Source organism: Trachinotus anak, unplaced genomic scaffold (assembly GCF_046630095.1).
Source record: "Trachinotus anak isolate AG129_WGS33_773 ecotype Australia unplaced genomic scaffold, CSIRO_AGI_Tana_v1 ptg000014l, whole genome shotgun sequence".
Classification (NCBI taxonomy): Eukaryota; Metazoa; Chordata; class Actinopteri; order Carangiformes; family Carangidae; genus Trachinotus; species Trachinotus anak.
Window position 1 is genome coordinate 14,875,273 of NW_027273865.1, and position 24,162 is coordinate 14,899,434.

The 24,162-nt window shown below is 41.4% G+C and overlaps 1 protein-coding gene across 1 annotated transcript; it reads right to left on the bottom strand.

The window, feature by feature from the left end:
- Positions 1-12,144: 12,144 nt before the first annotated feature.
- On the bottom strand, positions 12,145-24,071 carry fxyd6 (FXYD domain containing ion transport regulator 6). Its single transcript, XM_071495777.1, has 8 exons — positions 23,840-24,071; positions 16,541-16,594; positions 16,013-16,036; positions 15,300-15,335; positions 15,093-15,167; positions 14,771-14,807; positions 14,605-14,654; positions 12,145-13,586 (listed from the first exon to the last, which is right to left on the bottom strand). Exons 2-8 carry the CDS (start codon positions 16,587-16,589, stop codon positions 13,549-13,551), a joined length of 309 nt encoding a protein of 102 aa, XP_071351878.1. The 5' UTR covers positions 16,590-16,594; positions 23,840-24,071; the 3' UTR covers positions 12,145-13,548.
- Positions 24,072-24,162: the final 91 nt, after the last annotated feature.

Genomic DNA, 24,162 nt, shown 5'->3' on the forward strand with positions numbered 1-24,162 from the left:
GCACTGCACCTGTGTCACTACAACACGGTGGCGCTTGGATGGACTTACCTGCAACAGACAACAGACTTGATAATAAAACACAGCGATAGGGAATTTTCAGCTTCATAAAAAAAAACGGTGTATATCCGTCTAATACTGTGATCAACATGGTCAGTAAATTCATTAAATTTGATCTGTGCCCTTTGACACTCTCTCTCTCTCTCTCTCTCTGTCTCTCTCTCTCACACACACACACTGAGGAGGGCAAAGACCAGACACACTGATCAGCATCAGCTTTTTTTGGTTAGAGACTCAAGAAATGTGTCTCTGGACAAAACTCCCCATACTCTCATCAATCTTAACTAGTCTATTGTATTGGAAATATAACTAAAACATTCAAATGCATATGTGCTAGTGAAATCTTAAAGTACACTGTCTGTTAAACAGACTCCAAAGAGGGAAGCAGCCAGGACAAACAACCTGCAAGCTCTGCAGCCACACGAGTCTGTTTTGCATGCATTTACACTGCAGCTCAGCCCCTGACCAGGACACAATCTAAACATCTCACTTCAGAACTGCCAGTACCCTCTTAAATCTGTGTGTTTTAAATATCCAAAACAGTGCACGCCCCACCTGATGCAGTGTCAGTATGTGCCAAATGATCTAAAGACAAGTGTTGTTCATCTTTTTAACTGTGTCTTATTTTGTCTTATAAATATACTTTTTTTTTTTTTTTAGAAAATACTTTTCTTCCCAAACTAGTTTTAGGTCTTTATATTTCACTCTAAATCAGTTATTAGAAGAAACAATCAACTGGTCCACCCAGCCTCCGAGATGCCAGCACTGCAAGAGCTCAGAGTCGTCTTCCACTTCATCACTCTGAATGACCAACACACAGTAAAATAAAACACCGCAGCATGGCTGATTGTTGTTCATTCATTTCAGACCATCCAAAGAGGCTCTACTCATTGTCCACTTAGTCACACTTATCTGACATCAGACACCTTCTACTTAACACAAACTCCCTTCTAACCTCCATCATCACTCTCTCTCTCTCTCTCTCTCTCTCTCTCTCTCTCTCTCTCTCACTGGTTGTACTGTTCTGTTCTGAAGCCTCATAACCAAAAGCAGTCGTGGTTGTGGAATCGAGCTGAGGCAAGCTGTGGCCTCTCTCACTCCCACTGAAGTGTGGCAGGCAAGGCAGCACACTCTGCCTCCACTCTCTCTATTATGTAACAGGTGGAAACACACACACCCACGCACCCTCTCTGTCTCTCTGTCTCTCTCTCTCTAACGGACCCACAAACGTGTACACACAAACACAGGGACATATACAGAGAGTACACAGGAGCACTTCCATAATATATTCTGTGCATCCAGTTGTGTACTTGAAAACTCTTTTAGAGATGAATGCATGTTTCAGCTTTATGCACTTCCCCAGCCTCAAACCATAATTCAAGTTTAAAAGTGCTGCCTATAGTGCACGCTGAGCGAGATGGGCACTATTTAAATGTGACAGCCCTCAGGGAATATAACCTGTCTGTGCATGGTGTAATCTGCACCTCAGTACTCTTCCTCATCTCACAATGACAAACCGGTCATATAACTGCACCCAACACCTTGATACTCAAACCAAGCTCCTCGTACACAGAAGCTCCACCCAGCAGCCCTGTATGGCAACACATGAAGTCTCCGCCAGGACTTCAAAAGGCAGCGTGGCAAGCTGGTTAAGGGGCTGATGTGAGTCAGCCTGACAGCACCAAGCAGGTTGTACTGTATGTCAGCCAGTGATCATCATGGGGGCTGACAGGCTGAGCTGGGCCAGCCAGGCCAGAGAAAAGGCAAGCAGCTCCCAGACAGCTCTAGTGACTCTCACTGAGGACAGGACCCAGGACAGGCTGCCACCACACCACTAAAAACCACAGCACCATGTGACTCATCTCCATCACTCCGCTCCATCGTTGCCTGGAGATAGGGAAGGAGGTAGGAAGCGAGGGGAGGAGGAGAGCAAGAGGAAAGAGAGTTTGTTGACTGAGGAAGAAAACGGGTGAGCAAGGGCAGGAGAGAAACGGGGAGCGCAGAGGGAAGGGTGAGGGGCAGACAGAGAGAGTGATGAGGCAGATAAGTTAATGTGGATGTTAATGTTAATGCTCAGACAATCACAGCTCCCCTCAGGCACTGACTACATGCTAGGATCATATTAACGCTAATGTATCCAGTATTAATGCACAGCCCCCAGCCCAATGAAACCTTGGCAAGGTCAGAATTAGGAGAGGGTGAGGGCACATGGTGCTGCTGCTGAGCTCCGTGCAAGGTCAGGGATGATGCTGGTGAGCTGTTATCGGAGGAGCTGCAGGGTAACTCATTCGATGATGGGTCAAATGGAGGAGTTATGATCCTCTAAAACCACATCATGGCAGTGAAAATGGACTTTAACAACACAAAAACTGCAGGTCGTGTGAAGTGTCAGTCCTGAACACGGTCAAAGCCGGGCAGTGTGCTACAGAACCCCTTTCCTTCGGTGGGGCCGCCTGGCTAGCTCTGCATGCTGCTGTGTACGAACGAGCCTCTGCATTAGGCAAATAACGAACCTCACACCACCATGCTGCAGTACATTAACAGGAAGGCGCCGACCAATGGAGTGTGTTTATCTTTAACCAAGCATGCGTGATTGTTGTGGCAGATGTGTGAGAGTGTATCAGCACATCAGAGGATGTGTCTACATGGCAGCAAAGCGCAGGACATATATTTCTGGCTGCTCTTCTACCCTACAGTCGACTGTGCGTGCATGTGTATTCATCTGCGGTGTGTGTGTGTGTGTGTGTGTGTGTGTGTGTGTGTGTGTGCTTGCGTGAGTTTGTACGTGCTTGCGAATGTGTGTTTTTGCATGAGAGTATGTGCATGTGCACACTAGACATCAAGGGGTGTTAATTTATTCAAATGAGCTGGGGAGGATAACGAGAGGATGGGGTGAGGGGCGGAGGTGGTGTGTGTGTAGGGGGGCTCCTTCTTCGGCTGGAGGTTCATCTCTCCGCTTCTCTCTCTTTTTTTTCTCCCCCTACTTGTTTTTCCACATTTGCAAATGAGACCATTTGCATGGCTGAGAAGGAGGAAGGCAAGGGACATGGGGGAGAAAGAGGATGAGATCGTAAAAGAGAAAGAAAAAAAATTGGAGATGGGGGACGATGTGATTCTGAGGCAGACAGAACGCCCGCAGACAAAAACATACCGTGCCAGGGCGATACCACCACTTCCAAGATGGCTGCCGTTGGAGGCGTCCTCTGTGGGACCAACCTAGAGACCCGCTGTTCTCACTCTACAGTGGGTGACACACAAACACACTTTCTGACTTCGACTGTGTTCCTCAAGCATCACGAGAAGAATGAGATTTGAACAGCTCAGTAAAGAATTAATATTTATCATTTGTATTTGAATATATTACAGGCTTAGATGAATCTGGTTGTGGCTTGTACAGAGATATTGATCAGAGATATCTAGTGACACCCAGTGGTCACAATTAAAGATGTTATCATTAGAGGATCATACTGCTGCATTCCCTGTATCCTGGCAAAGTTTCCAGTGGGGCAAGCTAGTTTGTGACTTCATCCATAGGTCACCAAACCAATGTGTGGCCAATTAAGTCCTACTCTATATGTGTGTGTGTATATATATATATATATATATATATATATATATATATATATATATATATATATATATATATATATATATATATAGTTATCCACATAGTTGAGAAGTGCATCTTGTTGGCTATATACTAATATTTGTAAATTTTTATATTAATAAAATAACTAAAACACATTCCTCTGACAAAAGTGTCTCTTTTATCAGGTTTATCTTTAACTACTGTGACTGTCAACAAAATTTAAACCTTTTAACTTGTCAAAATTCTAAACAATTGATGCCTCAGGATTGTTCCTGTTCAGACTGAAAAGTGGGCAAAGTGGGTAACTTTGTGGCACCAAGGCCTCGGGGACCCTAAAGTCTCCGGCTCACGTCATTTCGACCGATTTTGGTGCCATGACTAAATGTATGTTTGTAAGGGAATTTGCACCGATTAAGTAAAATATACAATATACATTGTAATGACTGTGAGGGCGTGAAAACAAATCCTCACCCCAAGGGCATACTAACAGATTAATCGAGTCATGGTTATTGACTTTTGGATTTTATCCCTGACACCATACGCTATGTTAAAGGTATGTTTAATGCCACACTCCACTTATTAGCTGAATTGGGATAGCCTTGTCAATCCAGCATGTGGACATCTTTATGCAACTATCCTATATTTGCCACAGCACTGACAGGTATAGGTGTGTTCATTCTATACAGCATTCTATACAAAGATCAAACACACTGATCAGGGTCAGCTTTTTTGGTTAGAGACTCGAGAAATGTGTCTCTGGACAAAACTCCTCATACGCTCATCAATCTTAACTGTTCAATTATATTGGAAATATAACTAAAACATTTGCATACATATGTCCTAACAAGTGCTACTGAAATCTTAAAGTACACTGTCAGTTAAAAAGACTCCAAAGAGGTGTGAAGAGGGAAGCAGCCAGGACAAACAACCTGCAAGCTCTGCAGCCACACAAGTCTGTTTTGCATGCATTTACACTGCAGCTCAGCCCCTGACCAAGACACAATCTAAACATCTCACTTCAGAACTGCCAGTACCCTCTGTGTTTTAAATATCCAAAACAGTGCACGCCCCACCTGATGCAGCGTCAGTATGTGCCAAATGATCTAAAGACAAGTGTTGTTCACCTTTTTCACAGGTGTGTTCATTCTATACGCACACCAGAAAGGTAACACACAAACACAGGCTGGTGGTGAAAAATCACCTGAGGCTTACGATACAAAAATCAGTCTATTCATTTCCTTATCATGTGTTCGCTGATTCTGAAACCTTTTATCCAGTCATTCAAAGTAATTTAGTAAGATTGTGCATGTAGACTTTGTTTTCATATATCAAACTGTAGCAATCTCCAGGGCATTTAGAGGAGTAACGTGTATAAATAAGGGATGAACAAACAGAAATAACTGCTGCTTACACTCAAATCTTTGCAGTTCTGGTCTGTTACATTACATCAAGTCAACAATTAACTGATGCTTGAGAGAGAGACAGAGAGAGAGAGAGAGAGAGATGGAACGACAGAGAGAGAGAAAGAGGGAGAGAGAGAGCTGACAGGTGCGAAAGGACATTGCAGAGCTTAGCTGAGGGCAGACTTTCCATCTTGACCCTCTGTGCTCTGATCTTATCACTTTCCCACACTTTAACACTCCTGTATGTCTATCTTACTGGTTAACCAGTCTCTCTCTCTCTCTCTCTCTCTCTCACATACACACACACACACACACACACACACACACACAACTACTCTAGCAACAAAATTAATGGACATGCTGACAGATGTAAAAATGTTGTTACTTCACAACAGAGAAACCCTTACTTCAGCAGTATATTCTCCAGTTTCTAGTCCAACCACAAGAACATCACACTGAATTTGAGAGATGCATCACCATTTATCTTCAACAAACTGTGTTTAGTTGGTCTTGTGACAATGACAACTGATTTGTTAAACCATGCAGTAACCAGGGACCACCTATATTAATTTAAAGGATAAATGGTCATATTCTACATTTTTCTTACTATGAACAAATCCTAGACCAAACCCAACCATGAATTGATCTGGCTAACAAGTGGGGCTGCAACTAATGATTATTTTCATTATCAGTGAATCTTCTGAGTCAATCCATGATACAAGTTAAGTCAAGTGAAGTCTGTAAATATTCCCTGCCCCACAATTTACTCCTGCTTGAACAATGCTTGCTAAAAACTGCATCACTCTATTTTTAAATATTTAACCATACATCCTTGATTTTCTTGATTTTAAATTGTATGTGCGTATCTATCTTTAAAGTAAATTCATGCATTGCAACAGTGTTTTGAGCCATGAACACGTAGGGGCAGTCGAAAACCATTAAGAGACGAACTTAAGCTACTGATACAGTCAAATGAGAAGTACAGAGGGGAAAAGACAAATGAATGCAAATATTTAATGAACTCTGGAACTGCTCAGTACAGTGCTAAAAAGGTTGATCATATTAAGTTGAAGGTCAGTTTTTAGCTTTTTGTCAGCTATGAAATGACTCCTGTCGTCAGCACTGAGTTCTTCAAAACAACATGAGACGACTGAGAGAACTTTAGACAGGTCACCTGAGCCCAAACTGCAGGAGCACAGGTGGTGAACTAAATGCAAAATGGTTCCATTTGTGAAGGGACTACCCCTGTAAAGCTGAACAGAGCCACACTGCACCAACTGAAGAACAGCAGACACGCACCGAACCAACCAGGAGATAAACGGTATGCATCTTTGTTGTTGGTCGTCTGTCATGAGGCGTTTGGTCACTTTGTCCATAGCTTGCCCTTAAAAATGTTGTGTCAAAGCGTGCAAGGAGACAACACTTCATCCACTTGTTTCCCTTCAGTCGCCCTGACGGCTACTGTCTCGGCAGCTACAGCGGAGCCATCCTGAATGCTTGTGGGAACAGTAACTGATCAGCCCTCTCACACCTGTCCAGCATAAGTGCATTTCTGCCTGTGTGTGTGTGTGTGTGTGTGTGTGTGTGTGTGTTCTATAAACCTCCTCCTGGTGCTGTGATGTTATCAGCTCTAGTGAACTGTGTGATAAATGGCTTCTCATGCTTACCTCAACTGAAGCCCTTATGGAAAGCAGCTGACCTGACCCCTGAGGGATCCAACCGGTAAAACCGCCTGCTCCACCGCTTGGCAGTAGGCTGTGTTAACTTTTATAGCTCGGTCCCTCATTTTTCCACAGATTCAGGAGGCTGAATGGGGAGAGAGGAAGAGAGAGGCAGAGAGAGAGAGAGCAGGGAGTCCTTGGGACTCACCCCAGTTGACAGCTCCTGTCTCTCCCTGTAACGACTTATTTATTCAGGGATAATTAATCAGGCGCAGTTTTCTGGCGGTATGATTAATGCGCTTTGTCATCTGTGCTGCACCAGTGAAAGTACAGTAGCCCAGGATGCCGCAGCTCGGCTTTTGCTGCCTCTGATGGAAATGCAAAACGGGACATCCTGTTTAAAGTAGTGATGAGCCGTGACTTAAAAAAAAAAAAAAAAAAAAAAAAGTGATGCATGATGGAGGCTCTTCCTGTAACCAGACACAGTAAAGACAAGTGCAGCTTGCATTGCTTTTTCCATGCCGGGACTACAGAGGGTGGTCTGCTGCTCCACCGTGTGATGCGTCTCAGGAAGGGGCCAAACTGTTTCTCCGCCTGTTTGGTGCACTCATGAACTCTTACCGCTTCCAGTGTTTTACTTGGTCTCTGATGTAATCCGCAGCATCAACCTTTCTCCAGGATACCGTCTATAACTTACGGTTTGTGAGAGTATCTGTGACCTTCACAACTTTCGTCGAAACAATTTTCATTTGTCAGCTACGCGTTCTTTCCCAACGGCGTTAGGAGTCACCTGATTTCCGTCTCTCCAGTCAGCACGTTTCACCTCGTCACTTCTCAGGGGAAGCTGAAGTGGCCGAGCGGCCGCTTCTTTTTCTGCTCATGCTGGTCTCACGATGCCGCCGCGTGGTTGATTTTGTTACCGCAAGTGCAATGAACTTTTATTAAAGCTCAGCACTTCGGATGAAAACCTTTTTGTTATAAGTCCTAAATAGGTTTGTCACCATCTCCCACCATGTAAAGTGGGAGCAACAGCTCAAATGGCGTATGGATACTGCACAACTCTCACTAGAACATTTTACAGTGGCAAAGTACCAACGTAAACAGAAAATACAATACATTAATACATGGTAGAAATATTTAAAATTTGACTTATATAGCCTCCGTAAAGGTTAATATTCCCACAGCTCCACATCTGTTCTTATTACCATACCTGCAGTATCCAACTGTTGGTTTCTAAATCTAGTGTCTGTTGAGATCCATTTGTTTTATTTCCTTACATTTGTTGATTGATGTTTTGTGATTTATTAGTGTGTGTGTGTGTGTGTGTGTGTGAGTTGTGTGAGCACGCCACACGTAGCCATGGGGGGGCGGGGGGGGGGGGGGGGGGCGTCTCACACGTCAGCATTTTGGTATTTATATTGTGATAGCTACACATTATAGTGTTTCATTCTTGTTATCCAATTTCTGTCTCTCATGTTGAATTTGTAACTTTTTTTGTTGAGTACTTTTATATTTTTTACACATTATATAGTTTGGTGATTTTATATTCTTAATTTATATTTGGTCCTTTATATTGTTAAATTTATATATCTATGACCTGGCCCCTAATTGGAGCAGAAACATACAGAAACACGTGATATAAAACAAAGATAGACGCAGCCAGATTAGGTACACTTTATTAATACAAAAGTCTTACATTCTTACACACATAACAGTCAACAGTGTGGTAGCAGATTGCATCACTCCTCTTGGTCCACGGCTGGTTCTGCACACATCAGTCCTCTTCAACATGTCTTGGCTGAAGACAAGAGAGTCATTGTTATTTTCATGTGGTAACAAGCCAATGCCTCTTTTTTTAATTTCATTTCATTTTTACCATTAGTTGTTAAAAAAAAAAAAAAAACAACCTGTAAACTGGCAGTAAGTATGCAGGCGTCAAAACTTGGACTTTTCAGTTATCTGTATTGTCTCATAATGACCAGCAGATGTCACTGTAAAGCCATAGTTTATTTCAGCTGTTGGACACCAGCTCCCTTACCTTGGATTTGCCACAGTTGGCGAGCTTGTTGCCTTTGGAGGAAAATGAGATTGAGTGATTAGAGATCAGAACAACTGTGAATGAAACAGAACTGCAAGGGGCAGAGATACTGTACATCTGAGCCGCATGAACACAATGCATATGCTGTTATTATTCAGAGGGACAATCGTTTGTATTCAGCCTCTCGAACAACATATTGTATGACAGTAAGTTCCCCACATTCACACACACACACACACACACACACACACCCATGGCACCATAGCTGTTTTTTGTTTTTTTTTCAGTGTCTTTGCATCTATTTTCACTCCCTGCATCACATTGTTTCCTTTTCTCTTCAGCTGAAACGCACATGCAAGCTTGAACATGCACAAAAAGCACACAGACACTGGATGTGGCTGTTGACTTACCTGCCAACAGGAGGATGGACAGAAACACAATGATGCCAGCGAACACCAGACCTCCAACACGTAGTGTATGGTAGTCTACAAATTTACATAGAACACAGTCACTGCATCATCACTGACGCCAAATCCCCATTTCTCTCTCATCTTCCTCTTTTCATTTTTCTTCTTTTTCACCCTTTGTCCTTTCTGTTCTCTTCCTGTTTTTCCACACACTCGGACTTTATTTGCCCATCTAACTTCTACGTGTGCTGGCAGAAACTTCCTTTATCCTGTGAATACTTTCTACATTCTCTTTTTTTCAGAGTACTGGCAGAAGTTAAATATTTAAAATATTTAATCTGAGCAGATACACTTTCAGTGTTGTAGTTACTTACCATATACAAAGTCTGCATCAGGGTCAATTTCAGCACCTGGGGATAGAAAAGAATGGGTAGAGGTGGAAACCCAGTAGAAATGAAATGCAGAAAGCAATTCTGTAGTCTCAAACAAGGTGAAAGGCTAGTAAACATAAGAATGATTGTATTTCATTCAGACATATTCACCCTGTTTATGGATTTGGAAAGACTTTTCAGATTTGGGTCTTTACTGGCTGAATGACCCAATGTCTGACTGTGAAAATTAAGAAAACAGGTCATAGCCAGCATTGGTCCATTCCCTGCAGGTGTTTTTAATGCAGTCAGCATGCTATTTCGGGCTAGTCTGGGATAGAATTAGATATTGGATTTAGAATTGTAAGTGTTCCTACAAATGTAGTGTAATATGCAGCTTTATCTATCACTGCTACAGGGGATTGTCCCCATTTTCCTCTATTTTATGTGTTTCCTAAGTCTCCTAACTTATGCCGTCACCCTACTACCAAACAGCAGCATGTACAACACTCCTACCGAGAGTAGTGCAGATTCTGCTAATGTGATAATGTTAAAATGCTAAAATGTGAGAAGGTGAGCGGGCACCGTGTGGCTTGGTTTTATATTCTTTGTCAAGCTATCAGGGGAAACTGACCTGTGTTACGCTTTACATTCTTTTTCGTAACTCCCTGGCATATTTATTTTACTCCTAACAAGCAGTTAATAAGTCAACCTTGCATTACCCTGGTACATGATTAGCATGTTGCTGTTAGTGGTTCTGACCTTATGAATATTAGTCACTCAAATGGTGTAATGGTAAAGTGGCTTCGTCATAACAACCCTGCAGTTCAGGTGCTGTGTAACTTACCTTTAGGGGACGACATGTTGCCTTTGTGTGTTCAGTTGACAAAGCTGGAGGGACATAATACAAGCAGTTAACAGTGATAACATCAGCCGCCAGCTGCTGATCCCTCCATGTCTGCGGTTTTTAAATAATTTGACCAGGAACATTTTGTTTTTATATCACCATCAGGTCTGGTAACTGAAAACCATTGTTTGAAGGCTCAAAGATTTGTAGGGATTTGGTTTTTTTGGTAGTCTTTCCATTTTAATAAAGACAGAGATTTGTAGAGGCTTGTTTAAATCGGCTTATTCAGTTTAAATGAGAGGTAGTTGAAAGGCCCAGAAACTCTATATGTCCTGACAAATTGCTTCTCTGGGTCGCCTGCTGAAGTCTTAATGGCAAAGTGATTGCCTTGATCTCCACTGAGGACTTTAAGAGGCTAATGGTGATATTGATCCTCTTCCCCCCACCCACTGGTCTACATCATTTACACACACACACAAACAGGCTCACACATAGCTTCTCCTTTGAGCTACATCTCTTGACCTATAATCATTAATTTACACAGATTAACAGACTAAAAATTTCCCTCGCTGTCTCCATTTTGTTAAAGCATGCCACTGTGAATTGTGGACTTTCATTCGTTTTGTGTCTGGGCCTTTTCACTGCACCACTGAGCACAAGGGCATACCAGACAGTTACTCATTAATATATTACAGCTCCAATATTCATTAACCTTGAACCTTGCACAATCTGATAGAGGTTATAGATGGAAGAAGGAAGAGCAGCTGTGGTGACCCCTGCCTAATAATGCAGAATTGATACCACATGATTTTGGCAAATAATCACCCCTGAAGTGCAGTGATGCATCACTGCTATTAGATTTTTTCAGTGGGGAGCAATTAACAAGAACATTAACAACTCAGTGCTGTCTGTCCTCTAAACCTACTTTTACAGTGTATATTAATCGAACCATGTGTTCTCTATTTTTTTTTTTTGCCTTGTGAAACAGCATTTCATTCTCATCTTAAGAATACCAATACTTTCTATTTTACACAGAAATCCACATTCTAGACATCAATTAAAAAGATCTATTCATTATTTTTTTTTAAATTCTTAAAAAATCCCTCTAAAACATTAATATTGTACTTGTCAGAAAGTTATTCTATGGTCCCACTGTAACAATTAAACCACTTTTGAACCAGCTGAAGTACACACAACAGACTGATTGTTGTGACCCGTGCATTTTCTGTAAACATTGGTTTATAAAGGGAAGTTGCTACTCACCTGAGCTGCTGCAGACTCTGTATTAACTCTGTCCGGTGTGTGTCTGTGTGTGCGGGGCCTCGTCTGCCTCAGAGGCAGGTGCAGACCAAACCCCCACCCCACAGATCCACCCTCTAACACACACACACACACACACACACACACATACACACACACACAAACCATCGCTCCACGCCCACAGCCGTATTTCATTCCAGCCGCTCAGTTACATATTTACTCAATATTTTGTACTCTGATGCCAATAAAGAGAAGATCTGCCAACCTTTGGAATCACAGCAGTGGGAGCAGCATGTCGCTGGCTATGCAGGTGAGGAATAGCAGCTTATAACCTTGATTGACATCGATAGGACGTTACCAGACTGATTACAAGGGCTGTTGGAGGGCTGCTTGTGAAATCGGATTCTCTAGACTAATATGTTCAAACATGAACACCCCGAGGAGCATTCTGAAAAACGAAAAACTTCAGATCTACACTAAAATCTGCTTTTTATCTAAATGAAAAGAAACACAATTTTGTGTGTTCAGACATACTTCTATTTATTTATGCCAAAAGCACAACAGTTTGCTACACAACAAGGCCTCATGCGTTGAATGAACATAGCGTTTACTTCTACAGCAGACATCTTAAAAATGTGTAAACTCAGAACTAATACTGGTGAAAGCCTAAACTGACAGGACATTCACAATAAGGACTGTTCATTTGTTCTCTCGTTGTAGTTTGGCTTACATTAGGCTACTATTAAAGTAGTCACATAAATCATATACATTTTAAGTTTTACTTCTATCAGACTCAGCACCCAAACTTAGTCTCTCTTTTTCAGAAATGTTCTACACATATGATCAAAGCATCATGACATTATACAGACTCGCAAAGCAATCTAATTTTAACTAACACAAAAGAAAATATAAAGAGAACAAGGCTTCACACATTTGCGACACTAGTGAGTGTGTATGGGGAAACTAATGATAGTTGTCTAGAGACTAGTTAATCCTGGCGGAGCCAGTGACGGAGAAGTGGAGTGCATGTGTGGAGAAGACGGCAGTGAGACAGCTGATGCAGGAGCTCCCTCAACTATAGACAAGTACACTGCAGTGGAGGAGCTCGTGCAGATACCTGCAAACCATTCCTGTGCTCAGAGAGCTGTGGCAGTTGAGATTGTCTTATATAAGGCTCATCACATTTACAAATACGCATGCACTCGTGATGCACACACAATCATACATATACAGGATATGCACGCATGTATATCACATGTGCACACAGACACACCCAACCATTCAAACATAGACCTAAATGAACAATATTTAACTGTATATCTTATCTATAAATTACCTGTACTATATATATATATACTTACACACTTAAATATGTGTATATATATATATATATACTGCATATATGAATATATGTTATTTTTATGTATATATATACTGTATATATGAATATATGTTATTTTTCAAATTTGACAAACATTTTCCAGGATAATTGACAAAACTGACAAAATGTCAATAAACAACAAATTGACAAATCCTAAAACCTAAAGGCAATAGAAGTACAAAACAAAGAACAGCAGACCACACAACATTGAAAATTCTTCAAGGGCTTAAAAGACAATCATGTGTCAAAGGTGCTACTGGCTAAGATAAATAATATCGTGAGACTGTCACAGAAAGGCACAGGGACAGACAAGAGAAGTGAGGGACTGGCACAGTCACAACAGAGCACAACAGGCTAAAGGTTTGTCTTTAGGGCACAAGATTTATGTACAGATTATACCTCTAAACATAGACCTCCCCTCTTACCCAATCATATAACCAGTTATAATAACCATCCATTTCTTCATTGTTAGAGTGGCTTCATATCAAATAAAACTGATCATCATTTCAGAAGGCGAGCCGGTGCCGTGGAGTTGCTTCAGTTCTCTGCTGGAGTCTCTTTAGCAGCCGCTGCAGCTGAAAGAGGTCAAGCACAAGGGATTTAGCTGAAGCAAAAGTGTGAAACATTAAACTTGCTCATATTCATTTCTTCCTAAATATTTCACTCCTTCTTTCTCTCCTTTATTCACTGTCTCACTTATGTGCAGTCACATAAAGGATGATGCTATATATATATGAAAACTTCTTCCACTACTGCCTTCCAGATCATATGAAAATCATTTTTGCAAAGACTTAACTGAGTTTAGTGAAAAAAAACACCCAACATCCTACCAGGTTTATGTGAATGCAGTTGCAAGCAGGAGCAGTTTGAAAACTGTTTCTTTGGTGGTGCATTCAAGGATGTCAATGCATCCTTGAACTAACTTGAAAACCCCGTATAAATGAGCACTGCTGCCAACTTAATGAAATCTGTGTTAGAGTTAATGACTTTGCAAACCAATTAAAAAGCCACATTGGTTCTATAGGATCCTTCAGGCATATGCAAAACCAGTGCATGGCATTGACTTGATAATGTAACTATCCATTTCACAGTTGGCAGGGCTGCACAGTCAGAAAATCAAACCCCACAAATCAAACACCAGGCAAACATGGACACTGTGAAATTTTCATTTTCAGCTGTGAAATCTCAGATGTGGAGTCAAGGAGAGATTGCAAAACAGTCAATGCGTCACCCTACAGTTAACATTATGATAACCTAATTTTGACAATAATGTAAGGTACAAAATGCTCTTGTGTAATAAATTGGTTGACATTTATACTGTATGAGAGTGAACTGACACCTAAAACAGCTTGGAAGGCATGAAATCAATAATACGCCAGCAGTAATTCAAAGTATATACAAATTGTATGCTCCTTCTCTCTGTCTCAAACATACAGAACAGCTCAACATGTGTAAAGATGCACACAGAGCGAATACCCCCCCCCCCCCCCCGCTGTGCTATTGGAACTCCCAAAGGGAGTCAATTATGGCTGTATGTCAGGAGGTGAGCCAGAAGTGAGAGGGGCCGACAGAGAGTTAAAATCTTCATCTTACCCTTGGAGACAATCAGGTTCTCCTCCTGTGCCTCCTCATCACCAGGGGCCCTGAACAGAGGATCCACATGTTGTCATGGTAACCAAATCATGTAGTATGATCAAAAGGCCCTCACAAAACCAAGTCTTTATCTTTTATTTTCAATCAGAGACAGACAGTGACATACCTGGGCTTCTGGTTGATACTGCAGCGGCACCGCCGACCTGTAAACATAAGAAATCATTCACTGTGTTGACCAGAGGCTTAATCAGATGTATTGCCTCTGTCATCACTGTTAGAAGCGATTCAGTGATACCTGATGATTAAAATATAATTAATAAAATTAGATCACGGTGGTGTGGAAACATAGTGTGGAAATGCAATAATGATTTATTACATTATTGTTAATTATTTTTAATTTGATTGTAACCCCTGATTACGCTAAGGGTATGTTACATATAACATGATGACACACAAGCACACACACACACACACACAGGTTAACTTACTGAGGATGAGGAGAATGCCCAGTGCGAAAAGCACCACAGCAAATGCCAATCCCCCAATCCTGAGACTCTCATAGTCTGCAGAAGAAGTCAATGACAGAAAGAGGAGCAGGAGGAAGAAATTTAATTGATGCCATTCAAGAGAAAAGAGTATCTTATGTGTAGAGTCTTGGCAGTGGTGCGTGCAGGAAACAAGTTTTCTAAACTTACCATAAACAAATGGGTTTTCATCTTTCTCCTTCTCATCTGCAAAATATAACAGCAAACACACATTTAGGACCAATGTGTTCACATTTTATCAGTTGTCGTCAAACATTATTAAAGTTTAAATTTCAGACAACTTGTCATCTAACGATCTACGTTCTTTTACCAACTTGTAATTGATCTGTGTGCCTTTATTGACCATAACACAATGTTTCTCTAAACTTAAGTGTTTTGGTTGGCTAATCTTAACCATACCCTCACCATAGGATATTTGCCATAGTTTCCTAACCTTAACCATATTGTACTTTGAATGAGAAGATATTGTAGAATACATGAATTTAAAAAACACTGGACGTAACCAAGGGTTTTGCAGAACTAACACTCTCGTCTGACATTATGGCTTGAAAAATTCTAGTATTGTTTACATCATATGCATTAGAGTTTCATATATCTTGTGATGTATTTGTACACATAAATTATCATTTGTTTTACTGACCAAATAACCACTCTTATTTCTCTAATATTGATTTCACTCTATAAAAATCTCTTTCTAATCAACCCACAGTTGGGTCTGGTAATTCTTGGACTTAATCCATACATCTGCCACTGCTCGCTGCAGAGAGGCAATCCATAGGGGTCTGATCTGATCTGGAAACCAACAGACCCATCTATGTGGCTGCTGTGGCTGAGGTGTTAAAGATTACACCAAGGGTACTCACCCTGTGCACTGGGGTCTGCTACAGCTGAGAGGCAGCCAAGAGGGGAGGTAGTTTGAGTCAGAGGGTGAAATGAAAAAGGAGAGGAGGGGGAGAAACACAGGAAATCAAGAAACAATTAGAGAAAATATGCAGAACACTCCTATCTGTCTGTCTGTATGTGTGCAATTCTGTCTGTTTATGTTTTACCTAACACAAGCTCCAAGTGTCATAAAAAAAACGTTTGCAGCACAGCACCACATCATCTATTTGCAGTGTGTGACTGTGTGAGCATGTGTTTACGTGTCTTACATTTAATCATACACCGTAAACAGACCTCACACACGCAGTCTGTGACACAGCCAGTCTGTGAAACCCACACATAAAGTCCTAAAGTAATAATTGATGTTTTGCCCTCTAGCCCACACCCAGAGAGTGTCTTTTCATGTAACATCACACTGCCTCCCTATGGACAATTGGTGTGTGTGTGTGTGTGTGTGTGTGTGTGTGTGTGTGTGTGTGTGTGTATTTCATGAGTAGGGGGGCACTTACCAGCCACACACACCAGGAGTGAAGAGAGGAAGAGCAAAATAGTTTCCATGGCAACTGTTGACATAGAGTAATAAAGAGGGAGGGTGAGAGAGAATGAAAGAAAGAGGAAAAAACAGCGAGAGAGTGTTTTAGTAAGCTGCGCTACTTCATCACACATGTGACCCTACAATGCGGGATATAAACAATAACAATGACCACACATGCACATACAGTTTATATACACAACACACACCAAACAGACTAAGCAGACATAGAGTAAGTGGTTTGTGAAAGGAGAATCACATCACACAGCACTGACTCTGTCCAAACCCCTGGAATTTATGCAAAAGGCCTGTGGATATAGTTTTTATCTTGCATAACGAGCCATGTTCGCAGACTGCATACGTGTTCTTTTTTCCTGGCAGAGATTACTCCTGCCTCCCTGAGGACATCACATAACCTTGGCCTATTTTCATGCAGGGTATTCAATACACAACTGTGCCTCACTGTGTCTCCTACAAAATGTCTTCATGTTCAGCTATTTTGTATTGGCACATGCCTTTAGTAAGTACTGTGATGTTGTTCAGGTAAGATTTCAGCTGTGCTAGCTGTGTAGCTCCGGGGACGATAGTGTCACTTTGCTTCAGAATAAAATATCTCCACAACTTTTGCATGCCTTTTATAGACATTCATGGTCCCCACAAGGTGAACCCTAATGACTTTATTGTTACTTTGACATTCTGGTTTTAGTGGCATGTCTTGACCAGTAATGGGTGGATTGTCATGAAATTCGGTATCAATTTGGTATCATGTATCCTATGACTTTCCCTTCTAAAGTCATCAGCGAGTGCTTTGGTTTATGACTAAATATCTGCCAACCTAATGACACACAATATGTTAAATTTAAAAAAAACATGTTCACAACATCATTGTGAACATGCAGGCATTCTGATGTTAACATCTCACTCAAAGGATCACTTGAGTACAGAGTCACAGGGCTGCTACCTGTATGGCTGTAGCTTCTTTGTCTTACTTTAATCAATACGACAATGAACCTTTTATGCTTGACTTATCTACAAAATGTTTACAGCCAACACAAAATGTTAAAATTGAATGCGTCCTCTCCTGGGAAAAAAAAGTAAGAGACTAAGATGTTACAGTTATGGTTTGGCAAAGCAAAACATTTAATTAATTACATGCACTTTGTGCCTCTTATATCTGAATAAGTTTAAAGCCACACTTCACTTGATGTAAAAAAAAATGTTTCCTTTACTTTTATTCAGTGACAACTGAATAGAAGAAACATAGTTTAGGTAGAGTAAATGTCAAGGTTCTCACATTTATAAAACTCCCACAAAGACAGGTTTGAAAGGTCAGGTAATCTACTGCTGTCTTTTTCTAATGTCTCAATAAAACAATGGTCGGAGCATTTACAATGCAGACCTGGTGGCAACAACAAGTCATAAATCAATATCTACAAGTGGTCTAATTCAAATCAAATTCAAGTTTCTGGTAATGTGTTTCACATCAATCTTCAGGAACCATAAAAACAAACTAGCAGGGGGTATTGACAGTAATGTTTCAATATAGATGAATACAAGATTTGAAGCATGTCAAAGCTGCACAGTGAAATAATAGAAAGTGACCAGTCTGCAGTACAATATGTATGCTCTATACACAAATGATGGAAGCGTCTGTCTCAAGCCTTCAAGACTCCAAACATTTTATATAGTTCAGGCTTTATCTGGCTTGTTTGAGGCTGTCTGCCTACATGTATTCATTTCTGACCATCTCACTGACCAGCTCTCTGACTGACTGACTCCATTAATGTCCATCTACCCATTTGGTTGTTTGTCTGTCTTCAGCTGTATCAGTGGTAAAGGGTATAATGCACTTAAATGAAGAGACTCCATTACAGTTATTAGCAGAGGCTCTGACGGTAGCATTCCCTCCCAGCTATTGATTGCATGTTGGTGGTTCATATATTTGATTTGTGAGTCCTCATACGGATCTGAGCAACACACTCTTTCTGAAATAATGTGACACAAGGTGACAGCTGCGAAACTGAAGGCCTATGGCATCCATTAGGCTAAAGGCATCTACCCTTAAAATAACAATTGACCTAGTTTAGGTTGGTTAGGTGGAATAGGTGGGACATTTTTTATTTTTCAAGATGCAGCACAGTCATTAGGGAGTGCGAGCTTTCTACCATTAATAAACAAATTTTGACTAATAAATAGCTCTCTTTTTTCAGAGTTTGGAGTATGCTTCTCCATATGTGTATATATAATAAATTGCTAGAGTCTTTTATCATTTACAGAGAATTTCTTCTTCTAGTAAGAATATTTTTTATTTCAGCCACAGAGCCAAGACAGAAACCTCTCTAAGAATCACAGTGCAAGTTTTATGAAAAATCTGGTGCATTCAGAGAGGCACTGTTACATATTGGTTAAAACCAAACCCAGATGTGAATGATGAGATACGACAATATAGTCTTTTGAGGCATATCAGTCACATCTGCCCATCTTGAAAGAGACATCTTTATTTTCACATCAGGGGTGATGACTGATGGCTGTCCCCGAACTGTACATCACTTATATTCAGTTCAAACTAATTATTGAATGTCGATCCGGCTCAAGTACAGCAGGCAGGACAATTATTCAAGATAAATCTGTGGCACTAAACTATTTCTCTTCACCACTTGATATCACCTGCCACTACCTGTTTTGTATTAGAAAACATCCAAACACACAATAATTTGTCTAGATTTTAGCACAGTTAGAGCAAACAGTCCATAAGTAGGTCATCTCTGTTCAGGCAATAAAACTGTGTGCTCAACTGAATAAACATATATGACTTGCTTTTGCTCACAATTCACAATAATTTGTACTTGATTTAGACACTCAAAATCAAGTACAAATTATTGTGACTGATTCCCTGCCATTGCAAATTTGACACTTGTGTTTTGACACGTGCTTCTGTGACAGTTTTCACAACAGTAAACCCCCTGACTGTGCCGTGGAACCTTAAATGTACATATTTTGGTTAACATAGTAGTCTCCTAGCTTTGTGTGTTAGTGCTTATCGTCCATGTCTGACATCTTGTCTCACACAGTCTCTCATTACCTTTTTTTCTCCCCTCCTCCTCATCTTTCAATCATCACATGCGGCTCCGCCTGGTGTGAAAACCTCTATATATCTGAGAGGATGTGGGACAAACAGAGAGAGCTGGCTGGAGAGAAGCGTGATCTTACTCGACAGACGCAGACAGCTCGTAAGCCCTTCTATCACGGTTTTCAATGAGAAACTTTAAAGCAGCTTTATACTGATGACAGAAAACCTGAATTGAAAATATAGTTGTGCAGGAGGCAGCTACTTAGCCATTTGCAAAGGTGACATCATTTGATCCGGGCACTATATTTAGCAAGAGCAATATGGAATGATGTGTGTTCATCCGGATGGTCTCCTGCACTGGCAGTGTTCAGAGTGAGAGACTAATGGAAGTGCAGGTTGTTGCAGGGAAAGATGAAGCTGCTGGTGGCTGGTGGATGGAGAGAGGTCTTATGCCCTTTTGTGTCTCCTCTCACTAAGAGACTTGTTAATGGCATAGATATGACAGCAAGTGTCCGGGGTTGAATGGTCCGTTGGACAACCTCCACTGATTCTGGAGGGACCAAAGATAATGTGGGGTTAAAGGCCAAGCAATTAGTCAGACTCAAAATCCTAAATGGACATTCACACCACAACACCTGCCCCTATTTTTAAGGGCAAAGGAAGCAGACTTTTATGCAATACAAATCCAAACTTGAAAGACTGTATTATTGACAGTAATTATTGCTGTTTTCATTTAAGATTGCATCACAATTGTGTCCTAATGGTCTGGTTACCTTTCAAAGGAGGGATCACCAGCAGAGGATGACTGATTTCAGATTGACATGTACTAGTTTGAGAGCTGCACTGTTCCAACCTCAAGTCCCTGTGGCACATATAATAAACATGGCTGGGAATATCACCGATGCCTCAGTCCTCTCCGTCCTACAGGTCTACAACATCCACTTAGCCCACAAAAGAGTCAGCATGGCGAGTGACCCCACCTACCCCTCACACAGCCTCCGGAGAAGATACCCGAGCCTCCGAGCCTGCTCCACCAGCCTGGGTGAGAGCTTTATCCATCAGGCTGTCAGGATGTTTTAGTCCCTCTCCCCTCTGCCTCCATGAAGTCTGGACTGTAACTCACCCATTCCTCCCCCTACAGTCCAACAGCCCCAGCTATAGGAACTTTTGATACCAACAACATCCACACTACTCACAGACACTACTTTAAAAATACTGCTCATTTCTCATCCTATGTATGAGAAATTACTTGCACAGCTTTCCATCACTTTTTGCACCATATTTCTTATCAATACAGTTTTCACAGTCATCCTGTGCTTGTTCTTTACTACTTGTATGTGCTTATACTGGAACAAAAATCATTTCAATCCTCTATATGTTTTGTACATAACGTGAGATTGACAATAAAGTTGACTTTGAATTTGACTGTGTATGCAGCAACATCAAACATTTCAGTTACCAGTACTGTTAGACCGAGAAAGATCTTATCTCATCCTTCTTGGCAACACAATTCTTAAAACACTTGATACGTTCAACAAATTGCTTTCCCAAGCTGAGCGGTACATCCACCTTTATTTTATACAATACAGTAGCTCATGATATAAACCTTTTTTTTTTTTTTTTTTTTTTTTTACAGTTCGTCAAGTTTGTTTTTTTGTGTGTTTGTTTCCAATACACCATTACCAATAAACTAGGGCTCGGTTTTTCAAACCAATATTTTCAACCCTCACATAAACAAAGAAAGTGATGAGAAGACACTAAAAACATCACTTTTGTTTTGGTTGCAATATGAGTCTCTTTTGAAGGGGAGTGTTTTTAACCGTTAGTGGGTCAGTGTCACATGTTTTTCCCATGAGAACGCTTTAGGGTGTTTGGCAGCATGGCACTGCCCAGTGTACTGTATCGAGCAGCCATTCAGCGCCAGCCTTTCTCTTCCCAGGTATGATACATGGCACCTGAGCAGTTTCATCTCCATCCTTCCTCAATCTACCATATCTACACTATTGTTTAGAAATATCAAGTTCCAGTGCCAGGCTCCCATTTATCTTAGAGGAGAGGAAAAGGGCAGGCAGGGTGACCGTATCTCTTTGAGGAGGACAAGGAAATAGCAGGGAGGGAGGCTGTAATGTGGGGACAAGGAAAGGGCAGAGTAGAAGACAATGAGAAGGGGGGATGAGTAGAAGGAGACAACCTTGTCTGGCAGGAAAGTACAGGCGAAGGGCATGCTGAGGAGACACTGTGTGAGGGGATAGGGCAGATGAACGGCAGTCTGCTGTATGATTGTGGTATTTCCAATATAAAATTTACAGAATTTTAATAAGAAACGTCAGAAAATGTGGTGAGGTAAATGTGATGGGGGAGGCAAAGAAACAAGTAGGCAGTCAAAAAAGAAACAATGAGTCAAAGCAATGAGAGCATGGAGATGATGAAGTAGATATGGGCAGCAGAGGGATCAACCCCCAGTGAGACATAAAAAATAACAGTCTAATCTTTGACGTTACATCTGGCAAATGTATGAGTCTCAGAAGATCGTAAGATTAGTGTGACTCAAACTTTTCTGACAGAAATACCTAGAATGCTTAGATTAGACAGATTAATTAGGAAGAATGTGGTTAAGGTCATTACAGACAGATTATATCACAGACAGAAAATATCAAAAAGAGTGTTCCCATAGAGTCCATTATGTGTGTTTCTACATAAGACCACACCCACCAACCCTTCAAATTGTGTCCTGAGGGTCTTCAGGATCCTGCCCTGTGCTGTGCAGATGCAACTTCACATAAAATACTGCTACACCTGCCCGTGTCTCAGAGAGAACGTGTACCTGTCCGGTTGGATATCTTTGTTAATTTATCTGTGTGTCCCTCTTTAAATGCAAGGTTTGAAATGTTAGGTGGATTCTCTCCAGTTTGCTCTAAGCTTTTGTGCATGTTTCTGGATGGACCCTGAGGCTTCTATAGCCTATAAGTGTTTATACAAATTAAATAGTCTATTAAATTCTCAGTGTCAATTAAAAACATGTTTCCTATTTTTCAACATTAATAAAACAAATGTAGGGCAGATAAATAGGTCAAGCCGCAGGTCATCTATAACCTTTGTTATGGGGAGGGGGGCGGGGCTTGGTCCCCTATATCTGCCGTCGTAATGATGTTACATCACTATGACAACAACGTGCGTAGTTCCATAGTGTCCAGTTATCTCTATGGTAACTGTCTCCGACTGAAAATTCTGGCGCCGAACGAGAAATGGGTGAAGATGAAAACACACGGACGACCAGGGTCCACAAACAAACAGGAAAACTGGGTGTGGCACGAAGCCTTAAAGTCGGTCGGAATTCAGTCCGTTTCCACGATCAATGGCCGCACAACCTTTTATAAACGTATACGTCAGCTAAAGGGGGCAGTGGTGGTAAATTCGGTAGCTTTTGTTACGGGTGTAAGTTGTGCGCACAACAAGGAGCGACCTCCATAGCGCACCGATAAGCTCTCCATGACGGCGCCGACGCACAGGCTGCACTGACGGGCTCGGGATGGACATCATGCTCGGTACATCCCAGCATCCGATGGGTGACGTCTGCGCATTCATCCACTTCTGCGTCCTTCAACCTGTGGATCCTCTGATGGAGCTGAGCAGCGAGCCGGCGTCCGCCTTGTGATTTTCCGTCTCGGTGAAAGCGACTACCCGTTTACAGTGAAAGCAGTGACATCATGCATGACATCTGGTATTTGGTTTTCAACTTACAAGGCAAAACAGTCGCGTCAGGGAAAGTGAATCGTTCACGCTCTTTCTAAAGCTTTGATCCACATTTGCAAATACAGAGCCTATATATTTTTTTGAAGGTTACAGTGATCAGTGCCAGGGTAGACACACCCTCATGGTATATTAGACCAGTGATGAATAACAGGTAAAGCAGCGCTGCAAACGGCATTTCTGCAAGTTAATGAAACAATATCCGGCGGTGTGTAAATATCGCAAACACCACACATGTTGAATAATTTAACTCAGAAGCGTGATTCCGTGAAAAATCCCTAATTACAGGATTTTATTTCAATTAGACTGTGTTCTCCAAACAACCGGCTGATAACATTTGCGTCCCCTTCCAATCCACCTCTCACGGCTTTTATAGCCCCTCCTGACCGTCATTTTACCAAGAAAATGACAATAACACCACCTAACACATCATATGTGCGCGCTTTTTCAACTTACCTCTTGTTTCTCCAGCGGACCCGTTGGCCACCAAACTGATATCCACCCACGAAAATCAATCAGTTTCTCTCACTAGGCTTTCGTTCCAAATATTTTCATCTGCCAGTATGGACACACTTCTCACATCTACCTGTCCTGGGAAAAAAGAAGTGATGGATAACAGTGTGACTCCTCCAGTGACTGTTTATTCTGTGCGTTGAACCCTCTCTCTCTCTCTCTCTATCCCTCTCTTACACACACAAACACACACCCATCATAGACCCCCCCCATGCAGCATTACGCCAACCTCATGTGTGAATGACAGTCTGTGAGGGTCAGGCTTC